Source organism: Muntiacus reevesi, chromosome 10 (genome assembly GCF_963930625.1).
Source record: "Muntiacus reevesi chromosome 10, mMunRee1.1, whole genome shotgun sequence".
Lineage (NCBI taxonomy): Eukaryota > Metazoa > Chordata > Mammalia > Artiodactyla > Cervidae > Muntiacus > Muntiacus reevesi.
In genome coordinates this window covers 16,002,644-16,021,751 of record NC_089258.1, presented here as the reverse complement: position 1 = coordinate 16,021,751, position 19,108 = coordinate 16,002,644, and the positions used below count along the sequence as shown (strand labels likewise).

General features: G+C 38.1%; 1 protein-coding gene across 3 annotated transcripts in view; it reads left to right on the top strand.

Moving 5' to 3' along the window:
• The window catches only part of IARS1 (isoleucyl-tRNA synthetase 1), an 80,576-nt gene extending 64,441 nt beyond the window's left edge, over positions 1 to 16,135 (top strand). For all 3 annotated transcript variants that reach the window (XM_065947625.1, XM_065947624.1, XM_065947623.1), the window contains exons 28-34: positions 4,227 to 4,322; positions 5,011 to 5,187; positions 5,927 to 6,032; positions 8,012 to 8,137; positions 9,558 to 9,701; positions 10,405 to 10,557; positions 15,556 to 16,135. In XM_065947625.1, the coding sequence (XP_065803697.1) occupies positions 4,227 to 4,322; positions 5,011 to 5,187; positions 5,927 to 6,032; positions 8,012 to 8,137; positions 9,558 to 9,701; positions 10,405 to 10,557; positions 15,556 to 15,638 (885 nt within the window). In that variant the 3' untranslated portion in view covers positions 15,639 to 16,135. The remainder of the gene's footprint in view (positions 1 to 4,226; positions 4,323 to 5,010; positions 5,188 to 5,926; positions 6,033 to 8,011; positions 8,138 to 9,557; positions 9,702 to 10,404; positions 10,558 to 15,555) is intronic.
• Positions 16,136 to 19,108: the final 2,973 nt, after the last annotated feature.

Below are 19,108 nucleotides of genomic sequence, written 5' to 3'. Positions count from 1 at the left end.
TGAGACTGTCATTATTACAACATCAACATTGACAACCTTTATGACAGAGAAGATGAAATAGTGGATAAGGTTGACAGGAAGGTGGCAGTTTTAAAAAGTGTTGTGGCCCATTATAGAAATTGTGTCTTGAATCACACAAACCAGTGGATAGAATAGGTTATGGTTAAAGAAAACAAGAGATGGCTGCTTTGAGGTCTTCAGTTCACTTGTTTGTGGTGAATCTATTATGAAAAGTTATGCTGCTCACTGTTTATAATAGCCAGGACATGGAAGCAACCTAGATGCCCATCAGCAGATGAATGGATAAGGAAGCTGTGGTACATATACACCATGGAATGTTACTCAGCTGTTAAAAAGAATTCTTTTGAATCAGTTCTAATGAGGTGGATGAAACTGGAGCCCATTATACAGAGTGAAGTAAGCCAGAAAGATAAACAACATTACAGCATACTAACACATATATATGGAATTTAGAAAGATGGTAACGATAACCCTATATGCAAAAAAGAAAAAGAGACACAGAAGTACAGAACAGACTTTTGAACTCTGTGGGAGAAGGTGAGGGTGGGATGTTTTGAAAGAACAGCATGTATATTATCTATGGTGAAACAGATCACTAGCCCAGGTGGGATGCATGAGACAAGTGCTCGGGCCTGGTGGGCTGGGAAGACCCAGAGGAGTCGGGTGGAGAGGGAGGTGGGGAGGGGGGATCGGGATGGGGAATACGTGTAACTCTATGGCTGATTCATGTCAATGTATGACAAAACCCACTGAAATGTTGTGAAGTGGTTAGCCTCCAACTAATAAAAATAAATAAATAAATTTTAAAAAAAAAAAGAAAAGTTATGCTGCTGTAATAGCTTCATGATTGGTGATTTTATTTATTAGCAGAGTTGATATTATTAGACAGAAAGCAGAGTTACATGTTGTTATTGTTGCTCAGTTGCTAAGTGGTGTCTGATTGTTTGCAACCCATGAACTGCAGCATACCAGCTTTCCTTGTCCTTCACTATCTCCCGAAATTTGACCAAAGTCATCTCCATTGAGTCAGTGATGCCATCCAACCATCGCATCCTCTGTCGCCCATTTCTCCTCCTGCCCTCTATCTTTCCCAGATTCAGGGTCTTTTCCAATGAGTAGGCTCTTTATCAGGTGACCAAAGTACTGGAGCTTCAGCATCAGTACATTCATTGAATATTCAGGGTTGATTTCCTTTTGGATTGACTGGTTTGATCTCCTTGCTGTCCAAAGGACTCTGAAGAGTCTTCCCCAGCACCACAATTCAAAAGCATCAACTCTTTGGCACTCAGCCTTCTTTATGGTCCAGCTCTCACATCCGTACGTGACTGCTGGAAAAACCAGAGCTTTGCGTATACAGAACTTTGTCAGCCAAGTGATGTCTCTTCTTTTTAATATGTTGTCTCAGTTTGTCATAGCTTTTCTTCCAAAGAGCAAGTGTCTCTTATATTCGTGGCTGCTGTCACCGTGCACAGTGATTTTGGAGCTCAAAAAAATAAAATCTGCCACGCTTTCCACTTCTTCCTCATCTGTTTGCCAGGAAGTGATGGGACTGGATGCTATGGTCTTTGTTTTTTGAATGTTGAGTTTTAAGCCAGCTTTTTCTCACCCTCTTCTTTCTCCATCAAGAGGTTCTTTACTTCCTCTTTTTCAGCCTTTACAGTGGCATCATCTGCGGTTGTTGCTATTTCTCCTGGCTATCTTGATTCCAGCTTGTGAGTCATCTGGCCCAACATTTCACATAATGTACTCTGCATATAACTTAAATAAGCTGTTTGACAATATATAGCCTTGCCATACTCCTTTCCCAATTTGGAACCAATCCATTGTTCCATGTCCTGTTCTAACTGCTGCTTTTTGACCTGCATACAGGTTTTTCAGGAGACAGCCAAGATGGTCTGGTATTCCCATCTCTTTAAGATTTCTCAGTATGTTGTGATCCACACAGTCAAAGGCTTTAGCATAGTTAATGAAACAGAACTGGATGGTTTCCTGGAATTCCCTTGCTTTCTTTATGATCCAGCTTATGTAGGCAATTTGATCTCTGCTTCCTCTGCCTTTTCTAAATCCAGGTTGTACATCTGAAATTTCTCAGTTCACGAGCTGTGAACCTGTGAAGCCTGTTTTGCAGGACTTTTGAGTATTACCTTGCTAGCATGTGAAATGAGCACAATTGTATGGTAGTTTTAACATTCTTTGGCATTGCCCTTCTTTGGTATTGGAATGAAAACCGACCTTTTCCAGTCTTGTGGCCACTGCTGAGTTTTCCAAATTTGCTGGCATACTGAGTGCAGCACTTTCATAGCATTCATATTTTAGGATTTGAAATAGCTCAACTGGAATTCCATCACCGCCACTAGCTTTGTTCATAATGATGCTTCCTAAGACCCACTTGACTTCACACTCCAGGATTTCTGGCTCTAGGTGAGTGATCACACCATCATGGTTATCCAGGTCATTAATATATTTTTTCTATAGTTCTTCTGTGTATTCTTGCCACCTCTTCTTAATCTCCTCTGTTTCAGTTAGGTCCTGACCATTTCTGTCCTTTATTGTACCCATCTTTACATGAAATGTTCCCTTGGTACCTAATTTTTTAAAGAGTTCTCTAGTCTTTCCCATTCTATTATTTTCCTCTGTTTCATGGTATTGTTCATTTTTAAAGGCTTTCTTATCACTCCTTGCTATTCTTTGGAATTCTGCATTCAGTTGGGTATATCTTTCCCTTTCTCCTTTGCCTTTTGCTTCTCTTTTTCTCAGCTATTTGTAAGTCCTCCTCAGACAACCACTTGCCTTCTTGCATTTCTTTTTCTTGGGGATGGTTTTGGTTACCACCTCCAGTACAGTGTTAGAAACCTTCATCGATAGTACTTGAGACACTGTCTACCAGATCTAGTCCCTTCAATCTGTTTGTCACTGCCACTGTATAATCATAAGGGATTTGACTTAAGTCATACCTGAATGGCCTTGTGGTTTTTCCTACTTTCTTCAATTTAAGTCTGAATTTGGCAATAATGAGCTCGTGATCTGAACCACAGTCAACTTCAGGTCTTGTTTTTGCTAACTGTATAGAATTTCTCCATCCTCGGCAACAAAGAATATAATTAATCTGATTTCAGTGTTGACCATTTGTTGATATCCATGTGTAGAGTTGTCTTTTATGTTGTCAGAAGAGGGTATTTGCTATGACCACTGTGTTCTCTTGACAAAATTCTGTTAGCCTTTGCCCTCCTTCATTTTGTACTCTAAGGCCTAACTTGCCTGTCACTCCAGGTGTCTCTTGGCTTCCTACTTTTGCTTTCCAGTCCCCTGTGATGAAAAGGACTTCTTTTTTTAGGTGTTTGTTCTAGAGGTTTTATAGATCTTCATAGAAGCAGTCAGCTTCAGCTTCTTTGACATTAGTGGTTGGGGCATAGACTTGGATTACTGCAATGTTGAATGGTTTGCCTTAGAAGGGAACCAAGATCATTCTGTCATTTTTGAGATTGCACCCAGGTACTGCATTTTGGACTTCTATTGACCATGAGGTCTACTCCATTTCTTCCAAGGGATTCTTGCCCACAGTATAGACATAATGATCATCTGAATTAAATTCTCCCATTCCCATCCATTTTACTTCACTGATTTCTAAGATGTCAACGTTCACTTTTGCCATCTACTGTTTTACCATGTCCAATTTACCTTGGCCTGTGGACCAAACTTTCCAGATTCCTATGCAATATGTTCTTTGCAGCATCAGCCTTTATTTTCATCATCAGACACATTCACAGCTGAGCATTGTTTCTTCCTTGGCGTAGTCTCTTCATTCTTTCTAGAGCTATTTCTCTGTTCTTCCCCATTAGTATATTGGACACCTACTGACCTGGGGGGCTCATCTTCCGGTGTTACATCTTTTTGCCTTTTCATACTGTCCATGGGATTCTCAAGGCAAGAACGCTGAAGTGGTTTAAGTTGGTCTCAGGACATCTCCTGTGAGCAACACCCTTCAGAAGAAAAATGAAAAGTTGCACCTTTTTCTGCAGGTGAGGAAATAACTGTTTACAACGGAGGACTCAAACTATAAATAGACTAACTTCACGTCTTTGGCTCAGTTTTGTGATTGGTGCTGCATTATATACTTCTAAGAATTTAAACACCATTTTTCTGAGTTTGAAAGAGCTGTTTTTTCTATATTTGATTGTCATGGTGTACACTGTTCATTCCTACAGGTTTTGGTTCTTTTAGATGTCACCCCTGACCAGTCAATGGTGGATGAAGGAATGGCTCGGGAAGTCATCAATCGTATCCAGAAACTTCGCAAAAAGGTCAGTTTGTGAGATTAAAGATAAGCTACTGTTTGGAATTTTGTTTTGGTTTTTGTTTTGGTTGTTGGGAAAGAGAGGAGACACAGGTAATATAAACCACAGTAATTTATTACTGATTGTCATTGATCTATGATCCATTCAGATTATACTTCTTAGGCTCAATTCCTTAGGGCTTCCACAAAACCATCCTCTGGATAGACAGTCCTCCTGACTGGCACATACGGTTATCAGAGATGACAGCAAACACCTCTGAAGAACGGTAGAGGTGCACTCAGTGTGGAAGGGTTCTTAGCTCAGGGGAGAGAGAGATTGTTGGACCTGGGTGAAATGAGGTGGTTCTTCCTCATTCAAAAAGCTGAGAGCCAGAGCAGGTGCACAAAACCCGTGGCCTTCCCTTACTGGGTGAGACAGCCAGGGCGTCTCTGTCTCAGGGAGGGCCCCCCACAGGTCGTCCCCCTCTGGTCAGGCTGTTGAGACTGAGTGGCCACTCCAGCAGGTGATGGTTTGCTTATGAGCTGTGTCTCAATTAAAAGCTTTGTGAATTCCTGCTTTTTTTTTCAGAGAGCTTGTCAGGATATTGTACCCTTCCATAATGATTCAGTGTGGGATCATCGGCTCTGTTTAACAGTGTTTTGTGTTTTAATTGACAAATGTGCTTCCCTTTTACATTTTCTTTATATGCTTTCAGTGCAGTCTGGTTCCAACTGATGAAATAACAGTTTATTATAAAGCAACTTCTGAGGGAAAGTATCTGAATAATGTTATTGAAAGCCACACAGACTTCATATTTGCCACCATAAAGTCTCCTTTGAAGCCATATCCAGTTCCTGTATCAGATGAAATACTTATTCAAGAAAAAATGGAGGTAAGTTCTGAATTCTGTTGAACTAGTAAGTTATTTAGGATTAGATTTTATGTTAAGTTTTTGTAGTTGTATCTTAATGTTCTCTCCCCTGGTAGCAATTAGTATAGTACCATTCTTGAAGTATTGCTCTGGAGAATAGTGAATAGGATTAGAGAGTGAGGTCTAAAAGAGAAGAAAGAAAATTAGAGCTATGCTCTTGGAAAAGGTAACCAGGACATACATAAGAATTGTTACATGACTTTATGATGCTGTCTTATCTAAAACTATAAAGACTAGTGTTGTGTAAACAGCAATTGACTTGAAAAGCAGTTCACTTTTGTGGTATTAAGTTATACGTAGAATTACAATTTCATTTCTTGTTGGTACATTTTAGAGGTAACTGTGAAAATCTGACCAAGATATGAAAGATATTGGCCAGTAATTCAGAAGTATGTCTCAAAGTAAAAAATTCTTTGCTATACCAGTTAGTCATTTATTCAGTCATATGTTCCTTGTGTTGATCCTGTTTTGTATGGGACAAATGGAACAGACAATCAGGCCCTAATGTGACTGTGTTTTCAATGGGAAAGAACAAGGTAAAAGTGGGGGGAAATGTAGCTCTTGGCTGTTGTAGTAATTAGGTTAAATATACTCTCAGAATTGTGTAGAGCTCCTATTCTTGCTGAGTAGTTGCTGTCTTAGTTGGTGACACTGTGATCAGAGGCTGTAGTTACCCAGTCACATTTTTTCATATGCTTAGTTAAAAGGGTCTGACCTGGAAATTACACTCACCAAAGGATCTTCCACGCCTGGCCCTGCTTGTGCATATGTCAATCTTAACATTTGTACAAATGGCAGTGAGCAAGGTAAGAGTAAATGAATTCCATAGCTTGTATTTTATCTTTTAGTTAAACCTATGAATGTTTTTAAGGCTATTATAAGAGAATTGGTAAAATTGAGTAACTTTTTCTAATTGTCATGTAATGAATCCACAAAAGTAAACGATTGAAATTCCACTTCTAGCAAGATGAAGTAGACATACTTTTTCCCTGTTCTTCCCACAAAGTACAGCAAAACACCCTAGACATGATATATAAAAACAAGCATAAGAAGACTCTTAATGGTGAAGGGAAGAAGGCAGACCAACTAAGGATCTTGGGATCAAGTAAGAAGATGGAGAATTCCCTGGTTTTCTTTTTGCTTCATGTATCCCAGACTCAGAGCTGAAGAAGCTGGCAACTATGAAAGACCAATGGGCATGAATACAAACACCCCAACAAAATATTCACAGCTGGCACTAGTGGTAAAGAACCCTGTGGCCAGTGCAGGAAACATAAGAGATGCAGGTTCGACCCATGAGTCAGGAAGATCCCCTAGAGGAGGGCGTGGCAACCCACTCCAGTTCTTGCCTAGAGAATCCCATGGACAGAGGAGCCTCTCTGGTACAGTCCGTGAGGTTACAATGAGTCAGACATGACTGAAACAACTAAGCACGCACGCACAAAGAAGATAGAGCTCTCTCTGCAGTGGGGGGCCAGGAGAGGGGCAACCTAGCAAGACAAAAAAACTTCTAGACCATAACTGCTCTACTCCAGCCAATTAAACAGAATAAACTAGGCTCCACTACCACACACTCCTTATTGCAAAATTCAGACTCAAATTAAAGTAGGGAAAACCACTAAACCATTCAGGTATGACCTAAATTAAATCCCTTATGATTATACAGTGGAAGTGACAAATAGTTTCAAGGGATTGGATCTGTTAGACTGCCTGAAGAACTGTGGACAGAGGATCGTAACATTGTACAATAGGTGCTAATCAAAACTAGCCCCAAGAAAAAGAAATGCAAAGAGCCAAAATCCTTGTCTGAGGAGGCCTTACAGATATCTAAGAGAAGAGAAGTGAAAGGCAAAGGAGAAAAGTAGAGATGTACCCATTTGAATGCAGAGTTCCAAAGAATAGCAAGGAGAAATAAGAAAGCCTTCTTAAGTGAACAGATACCAATGGAATATTTCATGCAAAGATCGGCATAATAAAGGACAGAAACTGTATGGACCTAACAATGCAGAAGATACTAAGAAGACATGGCAAGAATACACCGAAGAACTGTACAAAACATGTCTTAATGACCCAGATAACCACAACACTGTGATCACTCACCTAGAGCCAGACATCCTGGAGTGTGAAGTCAAGTGGGCCTAAGGAATCATTACTACAAACAAAGCTAGTGGAGGTGATGGAATTCCAACTGAGGTGTTTCAAATTCAAAAAGATGATGCTGTTAAAATGCTGCACTCAATAGGCCAGCAAAAGCGATTTAATTGAGTAGTCTTTTCATTATATGGTACCAGGCAGTTAGACATCCATATGCAAAAATTGTCCTAGACCTAAGTGTTACAACTTATCCAGAGACTAAATTAAAAGGGATTACAGACGTAAGTATAATACTATGAAACATTTAGGAGAAAAAATTTTTAGGATGCAGGACTAGGCAAAGAGTTTTTAAGATTTAGTAACAGAAGTCCCATTCATAAAAAGAAAAACTAGGAAGTCGAACTTCAGAATTTTAAATCCTACTTTGTGAAAGATCCTGTGAAAATGATAAATGAAAAAAGCTACAGACTAGTAGAAGATCTTTGCAAACCACATATACAACAAAGGATGTATGTATGTAGAATATGTAAAGAACTCTCAAAACTCAGCAGTTTTTAAAAATTTAATTAGAAAATGGGAAGACATGAATAGACATTGACCAAAGAAAATATATAGATGGTGTTCCCCTTGACTTTTCATTCAAATTTAACTTTTCTTTTTTCCAGTTTCACTTATATTTGTGGCTTTTTAGGTGGAGTATTACTTCTGGAAAATCCAAAAGGAGATAATAGGTTGGACCTTGTAAAACTGAAGAATGTTGTTACTAGCATTTTTGGTGTAAAAAATACAGAGCTGGCTGTCTTCCATGGTGAAACAGGTATGTGGAAAGTCAAAGGTATTCATCTGTGTCCTTTACATGAGGTGAATCAGTGAAGATCTTAAGTTGGCAACAGTTACGGTACATAGCCTTCGCCTTTTTCCTAACTCTGAGTCAGGGCTAGCCTCTACAGTGTTCCTGCCTGCCGTGTCTCTTAGGGCCTCCTTTGTGTGATGTGGCTGATGGAATGCTGACCTTAACAGATGAAGATTCTAATCCTGCTGTCTTTCCTGTTAGCCATGTGATATATTCTAGGCTTCAGACTTCCCTCTTGAGTTTTAACTTTATTAAACGTGGTATCTGCATCTTAAGTCCAAGTTCTTAATCAGACAAGCCTACATAAAATTTTAAAGAATTATAAATACATTTCCTCCTACTGTCATGGGTTTAACTGTGATACTACCACCCCACCATCTCTACCCAAAAAAACATATGTTGAAGTCCTCCTCTCTACCCCCAGTGCACTCAAATGTGACCTTTGAAAAGTAGGTTCATTGCATATGTATTATGATTAGTTAACATAATACTAGAGTAAGGTGCACTACCCCAGTATGTGTCCTTACAAGAAAAGGGCCATGTGAAGACAGAAACAGGGAGAAGGCTATGTGTGACAAAAGCAGAAATTGGAATTGGGCAAACCTGCGAGCCAAGAAACACCAAAGATTGCTGGGAACCTCTAGAAGTTAGGAAGAGAAAAGAAAGAATTCCTTTACAGGCTTCACAGGGAGCATGGCCTCATTGACAGATTTTGAACATGTCACCTTCAGGAAACTGTGAGACAATACATTTTTGTTGTTTTAAGCTGTGTTGCTTACCTCACCCTCCACCATTCCCTTCTCCAAGTGATCTTTCCAACCCAGGGATCGAACCAGGTCTCCTGCACTGCAGCCCGATTCTTTACCAGCTGGGCCAAGAGGGAAGCCCTTGCTTCTATAAAGCTCTGTCCCCATTTGTATTCTTGTCAGGATTTATATCTTTATAATTATGTGCCCCAAAACATAAATTCTTAATTGTGTTTTTTGTATTTATGTATTTACTTTTAAATCATGTAGAAAACAAAAGTGGAGTTAAAAATTAAAAACAACAGTGATATGACTTTGATTTACTTAACTCCTCCCTCAATTTTTGTTTACTTGAAAATGTCTTAATTGTTCCTTAATATTTGAAGAAAAAATTAAGAAGAAGAAAAATTCTGTTTTGTTAAATGGAGAATTCTTTGTTGATGTCCTACTATGTGCATATCATTAATGTCTAATTTTATAGAAAAGGTAGTGTTCTTTAATAAATTAAGTGGAAAGCATCACCGTAAAGGTACATGATAGTTTAATAATTAAGTAAGAAAAAGTGAATGACTTCAGCTCTGAACTGTTCTCTCTAAAAGAATGATTTTTTTGTGTATTACTTTTGCTGTTATTTTTAGAAATAAAAAACCAAACCAACTTACTGAATCTTAGTGGAAAAACACTTTGTGTGACTGCAGGATCAGCGCTGTCTGTGATTGACAGTCCTAGCACTCTTCTCTGTCAATATATCAACCTACAGCTCTTGAATGCAGATCCACAAGGTGCGTACCTCCCCCAGTTGTGAATACTCAGCAGGCAGGTAATGGAATGCTAGGTGTTAAGATTCCTTATATGTTCAATCTTTCTGATTTATATGGATTTTTCGAGTCAGTTTCAACTTAGTAATTTAAAATGTAGACTCCCACAGTTCTTTGGGGGACATGTGGCTTGTTTCTTTCTTCGGTGTGTTTATGTAGAACACCCCATCCATCTAACATGGTTAGGAAATGAGATAAATTGGTTAGGTAAAAATTATAGCTAAATGAAGCTGAATTGTTTAAATGCTAGACCACTGTAATTTTTAATTTTCCCCCCTTTTCTCTTGAAATATGTTCTGAGGACTGTTGTAAGTATCCACACCTTAATCAGCAGACTAGATCGATAATTGTTATTCCTTGATATTTTAAGGTCCTCATTGTGCACGTTTATTACTGTCTTCACGTGCTTTGTTTGACTGTTTACTGAATATCTCTTCCCTAAACTCCTGGGCTCTTATACTAATTGTTTTTTCTTCCCTTTCTCTCCTCCAGTGAAATATTTAAGATTGTTTCTGTTTCTACAATTAATCCCACTCTGGTACCCACTTCTGGCTTTTTCAAGCCTTTAGCTCTGCCCAGTAGAGCTGTCTGGTCACCACCTCCAGTAGGGATCCACCAGCAGGAGAGTGAACTCTCAGGATTTAAATCTTTTTTTATTTTTCTGTAGAGTGTTTAATGGGAACAGTAGGCACTCTTCTGCTTGAAAATCCACTTGGGCAGAATGGGCTTACCCACCAAGGTCTTCTGTATGAAGCAGCCAAGATGTTTGGCCTCCGGAGCAGGAAGCTAAAGCTGTTTCTGAATGAGACTCAAACAGAAGGTGAGGAGATTTTAGAACATGCTAATTTTTTTCATTTTGTCTTTATTTTCTTGAAAATAGATTTTGATGCCATCAATCATTTGTAGATTATATGTGTAAGAGATAATGCTATTGTTTACTTTTAATTTTTTGCTGTCTCCAGAAATTTGCCATACTGCGAATGTTATTAAAAGGATGATTACTTTTTGTTTTGGAAATAACCTAAAAATATATAATGGTATATTATTAAAAACATACGCTTCTAGGTAAGTTAACTTGTTTGCTGATCCCAAAATTGTCCTCTTCCCCGAGAATCAAAATGATCACTGTATCTTAAAATAACAGCTAGAAGGAAACATAACTGACTCTGTGCCTCCTCCTTTACAACTTATAAAGCATGCCTTTTCTCAGTGAACTACATAAAAATGGGAAGAGTAGGTCATTAGTTGGCATTCTCCATTCCATAATTCAGAAGACAGAGTCAGGACAAGACACAGACTATTGTCTTTAAAGATGGATTTTCTCTTTCTCTCTTACTCCCACTTACATCATCCACTTCTGTGATTTCAACTTCTGTGGGTGTTCCGACAGTTTCTGTCTTGACATTTTCGCCCTCCCCTTGTGTTCTGTTCTATAATCCCCTCTTTCACATGGTTGTTCATTTTAATGCTGATGCTACTGGAATCATTTCCTCAAATAGCTTCCCTTAATAGGATCTGTTTTTCTCTGATTAGTAGCCATCCTTCCCGTCATCCCAAAACCTTTTGTCATTTCTTCCTTTTATTTTTACAGCCTTATAGCCTGGGATTTATTGGAGTTTCTAAATCAAGATTTGTGTCTCCCAGCACTGGTAGAAAGTTGCTAGGCATTGTCTTTCTCAAAGCAGTCATATCTTAGATTTTCTGCAGTTTGAATATGCTGCTCTTGAGTATAAACTTTTGGTATAATGCATTCTTCATTTCTGTTACAGTGTTTTGATTTCTAGCTTTTCCTTTTAATTCTTTCTTAGAATTTCCATCTCTGTGCTTACATACCCATCTGTTCTTCAACGTTGTCCACCCTTTCTATTAGCATCCTTAACATTAATCCTAGTTATTTTCAATTCCCAATCTGATAATTTTGAAATCTCTGCCACATCTGAGTCTAGTGGTGATGCTTGCTTCATCTCTTCCTACTGTGTTCCCTTTTAGAATAACTTGTAATATTTGGTTGATAGCAGTACATGATGTTTGGGGCAAAGGGAGCTGAGGTAAGGTAGGCCTTCATTGTAAAGTTTTATGTTTATCTTCTAGGAATTAGGCTATAATTGTTTATTGTTGCTGTAGGCTCCAGAGGCTCCAATTTCCTTCTTTTGTTTTATGGTTTCCCTAGAGATTCCTTTTTAAATATGGTCAGAGCTTTGCACATCCTTTAGCTGTAATACCCTATTATACAGGAGCCCATACGATGTTGTAGTAGAGTATGTGGGGAGGAGAAGGGGCAGAAGTGTTCTATAATTTTATAGTTAGTTTTCAGTCTTCAGTGAGCCTATGTCTCTGAGCTGTGACCTTCGCAAATGTTTACTCAGCTTAATTTTTCCTCTTTAGGTGAGATGGGAAGGCTGAAAGGGCCTAGAGATGGGTGTTTCTCTTTCTCCAGGTCAGTTAGGCTCTGGTTAAAAAAAAAAAAATAATAGTTACTGATAAGGAAGAAACCCTCACATTTTACGTGGAAATTTTTTCCAGGAGCCTTGTACCTTTTTTATCTTCATTTCCTCCATTATTGCACTTTTTGTATTTAGTTGATTTTTTTGTATTGTACTATTTTCTCACTTCCTTTTGTGTTTTTTTCTGTTAAGATGCTAGTGTTTACCATGGGGATTACAATTAACATCTTAAATTTATAACAGTCTAGTTTGAATTGATGCCAGTTTGACTTTAATAACATAGAAAAACTCTGCTTCTATACAGCTCTGTCCCCATTTGTATTCTTGTCAGGAGTTATATCTTTATAATTATGTGCCCCAAAACATAAATTCTTAATTGTGTTTTATGTATTTACTTTTAAACCATGTAGAAAACTAAAAGTGGAGTTCAAAATTAAAAGCAACAGCAATATGACTTTGATTTACAGTCTAGCATCCTTTCATTTCAACCTGAAAGATCCATTTAGCATTTCTTTGTGGTCAGATCTGATAGTAATGAACTCCTCCCTCAATTTTTATTTACTTGAAAATGTCTTAATTGTTCCTTAATTTTTGAAGAAAAAATTAAGAAGAAGAAAAAATCTGTTTTGTTAAATGGAGAATTCTTTGTTGATAGTTTTTTCTTTTAGCACTTTAAATATGTTACCCCTTTGCCTTGTTGCTCCCATGGTTTCTGACTAGAAATTAATCTTGTAATCTTATTGAAGATCCTTGGTATTTTGCCTCTCTTTTGCTGCTTTCATGATTTGGTTTTTATTTTTTCAAATATTCTTTATATTCTTTTCTTCCTGAACCTCCCATAATGTGTATGTTGGTCACCTGACCTGTGTCTCACAGGCTTCTTAGGTTCTGTCCACTTTCTTCATTCTCTTTTCTTCTCCTTCAGACTGGATGATTTCACATGTCCTATCTCCAAGTTCACTGATTCTTCTGTCTGCTAAAATATGCTGTTAAACTTCTCTAGTGACTTTTTAAAAAGATTTTTTTGATGTGAACCATCTATAAATCTTTATTGGATTTGTTACAGTATCGCTTCTGTCTTATGTTTTCTGGGGTTTTTTGGCCATGAGGCATGTGGCACCTTAGCTCCCTGACTAGGGATTGAACCCTCACCCACTGCATCAGAAGGGACGAGGGTCCTGCTAGGGAAGTCCCTCAAGTGACTTTTAATTTTAGTTATTGTACTTTTCATTTCCACTATTTCTGTTTAATTCCTTTTTATAATTTCTCTGTTGATAGTCTCATTTTGTTGATAGTTTTCCTGGTTTTTTAGTTCTTTGTCTGTGATTTCCATTGGCCTTTCCATTAGTCTGTTGTTTTCCATTTAAGACAGTTGATTGAGACCGTCTGTCTGTTAAGTTCAGGTTCACTTTCTCAGGGACAGATTCTGTTAATTATGTTTTCCTGTGAATGGGCCGTACTTTCCTATATTTTGTATGCCTTGTAATTTTTTGGTTGTTGAGAATTGGATATTTGAATGTGGTAACTCTGGAAATCAGGTTCTCCTCCCCAGGGTTTGCTGTTTTTGATGGTTGAAGGCTATAACCATCTGTTTATGACTTTTCCAAACTATTTTTTAAAATAGGTCCTTTATTAATATTTTGACAAGAGATTTTTTTGACCTCCAGGAACTAAAAGTTTAAAAACAAAATACCCACTTCTCCTGGTCTTTAAAGATTGGCTGTGTTCTGGGCCACTCCTTCAACTCTGCCAGGCCCTGCCTTAGGCTTCTCTTTCTTTTTGCACTGAGTCCTGAAAGTCAGCCACCTTTGGCCACAAAAGCCTTTTATCTTTATCGGGTTCGAACGCCTAGGGTCTTCTCAGGTGTCTATGTATGCATACTGCTCTGGGCATGCATGTGGCTTTCTAAATTATCCAGTATACAGGGACACTGTTTTTGTTTTGATTTAGCTGTGGTGGGTGTTAGTTGCGGCATGTGGACTTTCTGGTTGTGGTACCCAGGCTCGGTAGCTGCCGCGCGTGGGCTCTTTCACTGTGGCCTGTGGGCTCCAGAGCTCACGGGCTCAGTAGTTGTGGCTTTCTTGTTTTCTCTCTCTCTTTCTCTTTCTCTCTCCCCATTCTCTCCCCATATTCTTTGAGCTTTTATGTGTTCAGTGTGTTTTGATATATAACATTTGTGTTATACTTTTGGATGCTCAAATTTTTTATCTTTATAACTAAAGATAAAAATTCTCCTTTATCTTTTGACCTGAGCATTCAGTCTTTGATAACTTTTTGCTTTCTGACATTATAAGTGTCCTTCGTTTATCATGTACTCTTTCTTCCCTAAACTTGGAACTGACTGTTTTTCCTATTGTAAGGTGTGAGTATTTAGAAACCACGACTCTGAGCTACTTGCTTAGAATTGAGTCTAGGCCTTTTCTGTAGACATAGAAAATACTGTTTGACAATATTGTCCAATCAGACATGTGTGACCCTTCATTTATGGATATTGAGTGTATGTAATGCAGTGCTGGCTCAATATTTTCAATAAAGGAGTTCATGCATTCAAAAAAGAAAGAAAATACTGTTTGAGTGAGGGTGTAGGTACATCTTGGTCAGTACTCAGATTAGTTAAGATTAGTTAAGTTAAGGGCACCGTCCTCCAGAAATCTGCCTAAAATTTCTAACCCCAAGTATTAGGAGTTAGGCAGACAGAAGACTTCAGACAAGCCTCTGGTCACTCTGGCACCAACTGCACATTTCAGAACGAGAGTTTCCCAAAATCACCCTCAGGTTTGATAACTTACAAGCAGGATTCACAGAACTTATGGAAGCTGTTGTACTCATGACTACATTTATTATAGGGAAAGGAGGAAAAAAAAACCTAGAATCAGGCAAAGGGAAGAGAAGCACAGGGCCAAATCTGGGAGGGAGTCCAAGTATGTAACTTCAGATCGTCTCTCCCCAGGGAGTCATGGACAGTGTTACCTCCTCCTAGCCCCAGAGCATGACAGTAGTATGTACAGTGTATTACCAACCAGAGAAGCTCAACTGAGCCTTGGTGTCCAGAGTTTATATTAAGACTTCAATACCTAGGTATAGTTGCTCATATGATTGTTTTTTCTGGTGTGGCCAACTCCACCCTGAGTCATCTCATTGTCATCTCATTAACATAAAATACTAAGTGTGTTCACAATATATAACAAAATATATAACAAAAGACACTCCTGTCACTCAGGAAAAAGTACCCCCCAGTAGCTGAGACAAAGTTTAGGCTTCCCTTAAGGTAAGGCCAAATATCTTGCTATCCGGGTAGTTAACATTTTTTTTTAAATATTCATCCAAAATAGATAGAAAAATTATTTCCTTAAAACTTCTTCTTTCCATTCTAGAAATTACAGAAGAAATCCCTATGAAGACTTTGAATACGAAGACTGTGTATGTTTCTGTGTTACCAACTACAGCAGACTTCTAACATTCAGTTATCTGTGGTTCAGTCAACGTGTCCCTGGCATATACCTGTTCTTCCCCCCTTCACTGAAACACACACATGGACACAGACATATTGAAGATGTTTTGTTCAGATGCATGTATAATATACTGCTTTTTATCTAAAATCAAAATGGAATTGATCGAATGACTTGAGACTTAACAGTATTCACACTTAACCTTAAACACCTATGCATTTATGTTGAGAGAAAGTTGGTGTTACCTCAGCTCTAAAAAGTATGCTTCTATACTTGAAATTTTACGTATAGAATATAGAAGTAGTTTAAATGGTATAGTGTGTGTGTCCACACACACACTCATCTATTTATATATAGTTCTGTGGCCTTTTAAAACTTGTGTGAAATCTCTTAAAGGAATGGACAGTGTTGTATATTTTTTGCTACCTAGATTTTCGTGGGTAATCTGATGGAATATTTTAAGTTTCAGTAAATCAGAACAATAAATTTTCTCTCAGATAATAAATATGTTAGAAATAATTCATTCTCCCATCTTTAAAGAACTCAAAACTTAATAGTTACTTCCATATTAAGACACTAGACTAAATATCTTTTTTTCCTTTTCATTGAAAGAAATTTATTTCTAAAACTCTTCAGATTACTTTTGAAACACATTTGGCACCAATTTATTTCCAGGGCTATGACCATGTTAACGTCAGCAAACTAAAGAGGGTGATTTGAAGCAATTGTCCTAATAGTTAAATTATGGTAGTAAACTAAATATCTAATTTCACTTCTTCCCAAAAATGCTGTGTCAAAGAAATAGATGCCAAGACAAAATTAGATGTGTAAGAATCTATTGGGAGAAGGGTATCTTTCTCATACACGAAAGATAAAGGGGAGGGTTTAAGACAAAGGTAGAGCCTTCAGAAAGAGTCCAGAGTTAGGCAGAAATGACCTGACTTTGGACCGTGTCTTGCTTAGTCAGTGGCTGAAGGGGACTGTGACCTCAGCACAAATGTATCCATTGATCTGAAAATCCAGTAGCTAGAGGCCTGTCAGCCAACTATACTCCCTACATCAGATTCTCCTGAAAGGAACTGTGAATCGTGTGGCTCTAGCCACTAGAATAAATGCATTCAAATCCAAACCCACAAAGTTGGAGGAAACCACACAAGGTAACAAATGTTGGCAAGGATTGGAGAAACGAGAACCCTTGTGCACTGTTGGTGGGAATGTAAAATGTTGCAGTCACTATGGAAAAGAGTATAGAGGTTCCTCGAAAATTAGAAGTAGAACAGGTATGATTTCTATGATCTAGCAATCCACTTCTGGGTATATATCCAAAAGAATTAAAAACAAGGTCTTAAAGAAATATTTGCATACCCAGGTTCATTGCAACATATTCACAGTAGCCAAGAGGGAGCAACTCAGATGTCCACTCAGGGATGAATAGGACAAGGAGATGTAATGTCAGTGTATAACTGAACATTATGCAGTCTTGGAAAAGAAGGATGAGACTTGAGGACGGTAAGCAAAGTGAAATAAGCCAGTCAGAAAAAGAGAAATGCTGTGTGATTCCACTCATATGAGATTATCTAGAGTAGTCAAATTCATTGAAACTTAACACAATGATGGTTGACAGGTGCTACAGAAAGGGAGAAATGGGAATCATTTTAATTTTGCAAATTTTGAAAAGTTCTAGAGGTCTTTTGCACCATTTGAATATAATTAACATACTCAACTTGATCCTTAAAAAATAGCTAAGTTGTTTTTTGAATGTCAGAGAGTCAAAAGCCAACCTGAAAGAGCCTCCAGTGGCCAAAGCTGGAACAGTTTGAACAAAAATGTAATTTAGTATTGAATTAAAATCCAAAGTATAAAATAAACATCAATGAGTACATGCTGATATAAATGATTGAGTAAATAAATGAGAGAGGTAAGACAGATCTTGGTAAAATTCCACATAATTTATATAGATGTTCCCTCTCAAGGTGGTACACCTTAACTCCCCATACCCTGAGAGTGGGCTGTACTTCGTGATTTACATCAAAAGAGTATAAAGTGTGGAAAGGGGACAAAAAGCAACCTCGCAGTTAGAAAACTGGCACACACGCTTCGGACAGGTCGGCATCATCAGTTATGATAGCATATACTTTTAACAGGACTTGATGAGATTGTTACTTTACTTCTGTTGTCTTCCCAAGTGCTTAGAACCCCAGACTAACCATGAGAAAACCATAAACTCAAACTGAGAGACATTCTGATAGTACCTGGCTCTGTCAGGTCATCAAAAACAAGGAATATCTGAGATATTCACAGATCAAAGGGGACAAAGCAGACAAAGGCTAAATATGATGTGACATCCTGGATGTGATCCAGGACCAAAAAATCTGAAGGGGAAAACCCATGAGATCCAAATAAAGTATGGAGTTTAGTTAACAGTATTGTATCATTGTTGGTTCAATAATTGTGAAAATGTACCATGATAATCGCTTCTTGGCCTTTTGGCTAAGATCAAGTGTGAAAATGTACCATGATAAATGTAAGATGTAAGTTAGCAATAGGGTAAACTGGATGTAGAGTGTATAGAAACTCTGTTAATAAGTGGAAGAAAATGAAATTTAAAATTATTTGTAATAGCATCGAAAACTGTGAAATACTTCAGGGACAAATTTGACCAAAGATGTGTAGTACCTGTATCCTGAAAATTATAAAATATTCCTTAGAGATAATAAAGCCTGTATGATTGAAAGAGATATGTCATGTTCATATTAGTCAGGTAGCGCTGCCATAACAAAATACCACAGACCAGGTGACTTAAACAGCGGAAGTTTATTTTCTCACAGTTCTGGAGTTTAGAAGTCCAGTATCACCAAGTCTGCAGGTTTATTTAGTCTGTCCTGAGGGCTCTTACCTTTTCATGGCGTCCTCACCTGGCCTCTTTGTGTGTGCGAACTCCCAGTGTCTCTTGTTAGGACACTAGTCCTACGGAATTTAGGGACCCAGCCCCATGACCCCGGCTTCCTAGTTGTTGCTAGTGGTAAACAGCCAGACTGCCAATTCAGGAGACAGAAGTAAGAGATGAAGTTCTATCCCTGGGTCAAAAAGATCCACTGGAGTGGGAAATGGCAACCTACTCCGTGTCCTTGCCTGGAGAATTCCATGGACAGACGAGCCTGGTGGGCTACAATCCTTAGGGTTGCAGAGTCAGACACGACTGAAGCTACTTGGCACCTGTAACCTTAATTAGCTTTATAATAGCTCTATCTCCAGATGCAATCACATGGGTATTAGAATTTCATCATTAGAAGTTCAAGAAAACAACTCAGTTTATAATAATGTTCACAGATCCGAAGATAATATTAAGCTGACAATTATCCCAAGTTAATCTAAAGATTTGATGTAATACCAATCAAAATCCCAGCAGGATTTTATAACATTAACTAGCTGGTTTTAAATTTTATATGGAAATGCAGAGGATTTAAGACCCAAATTT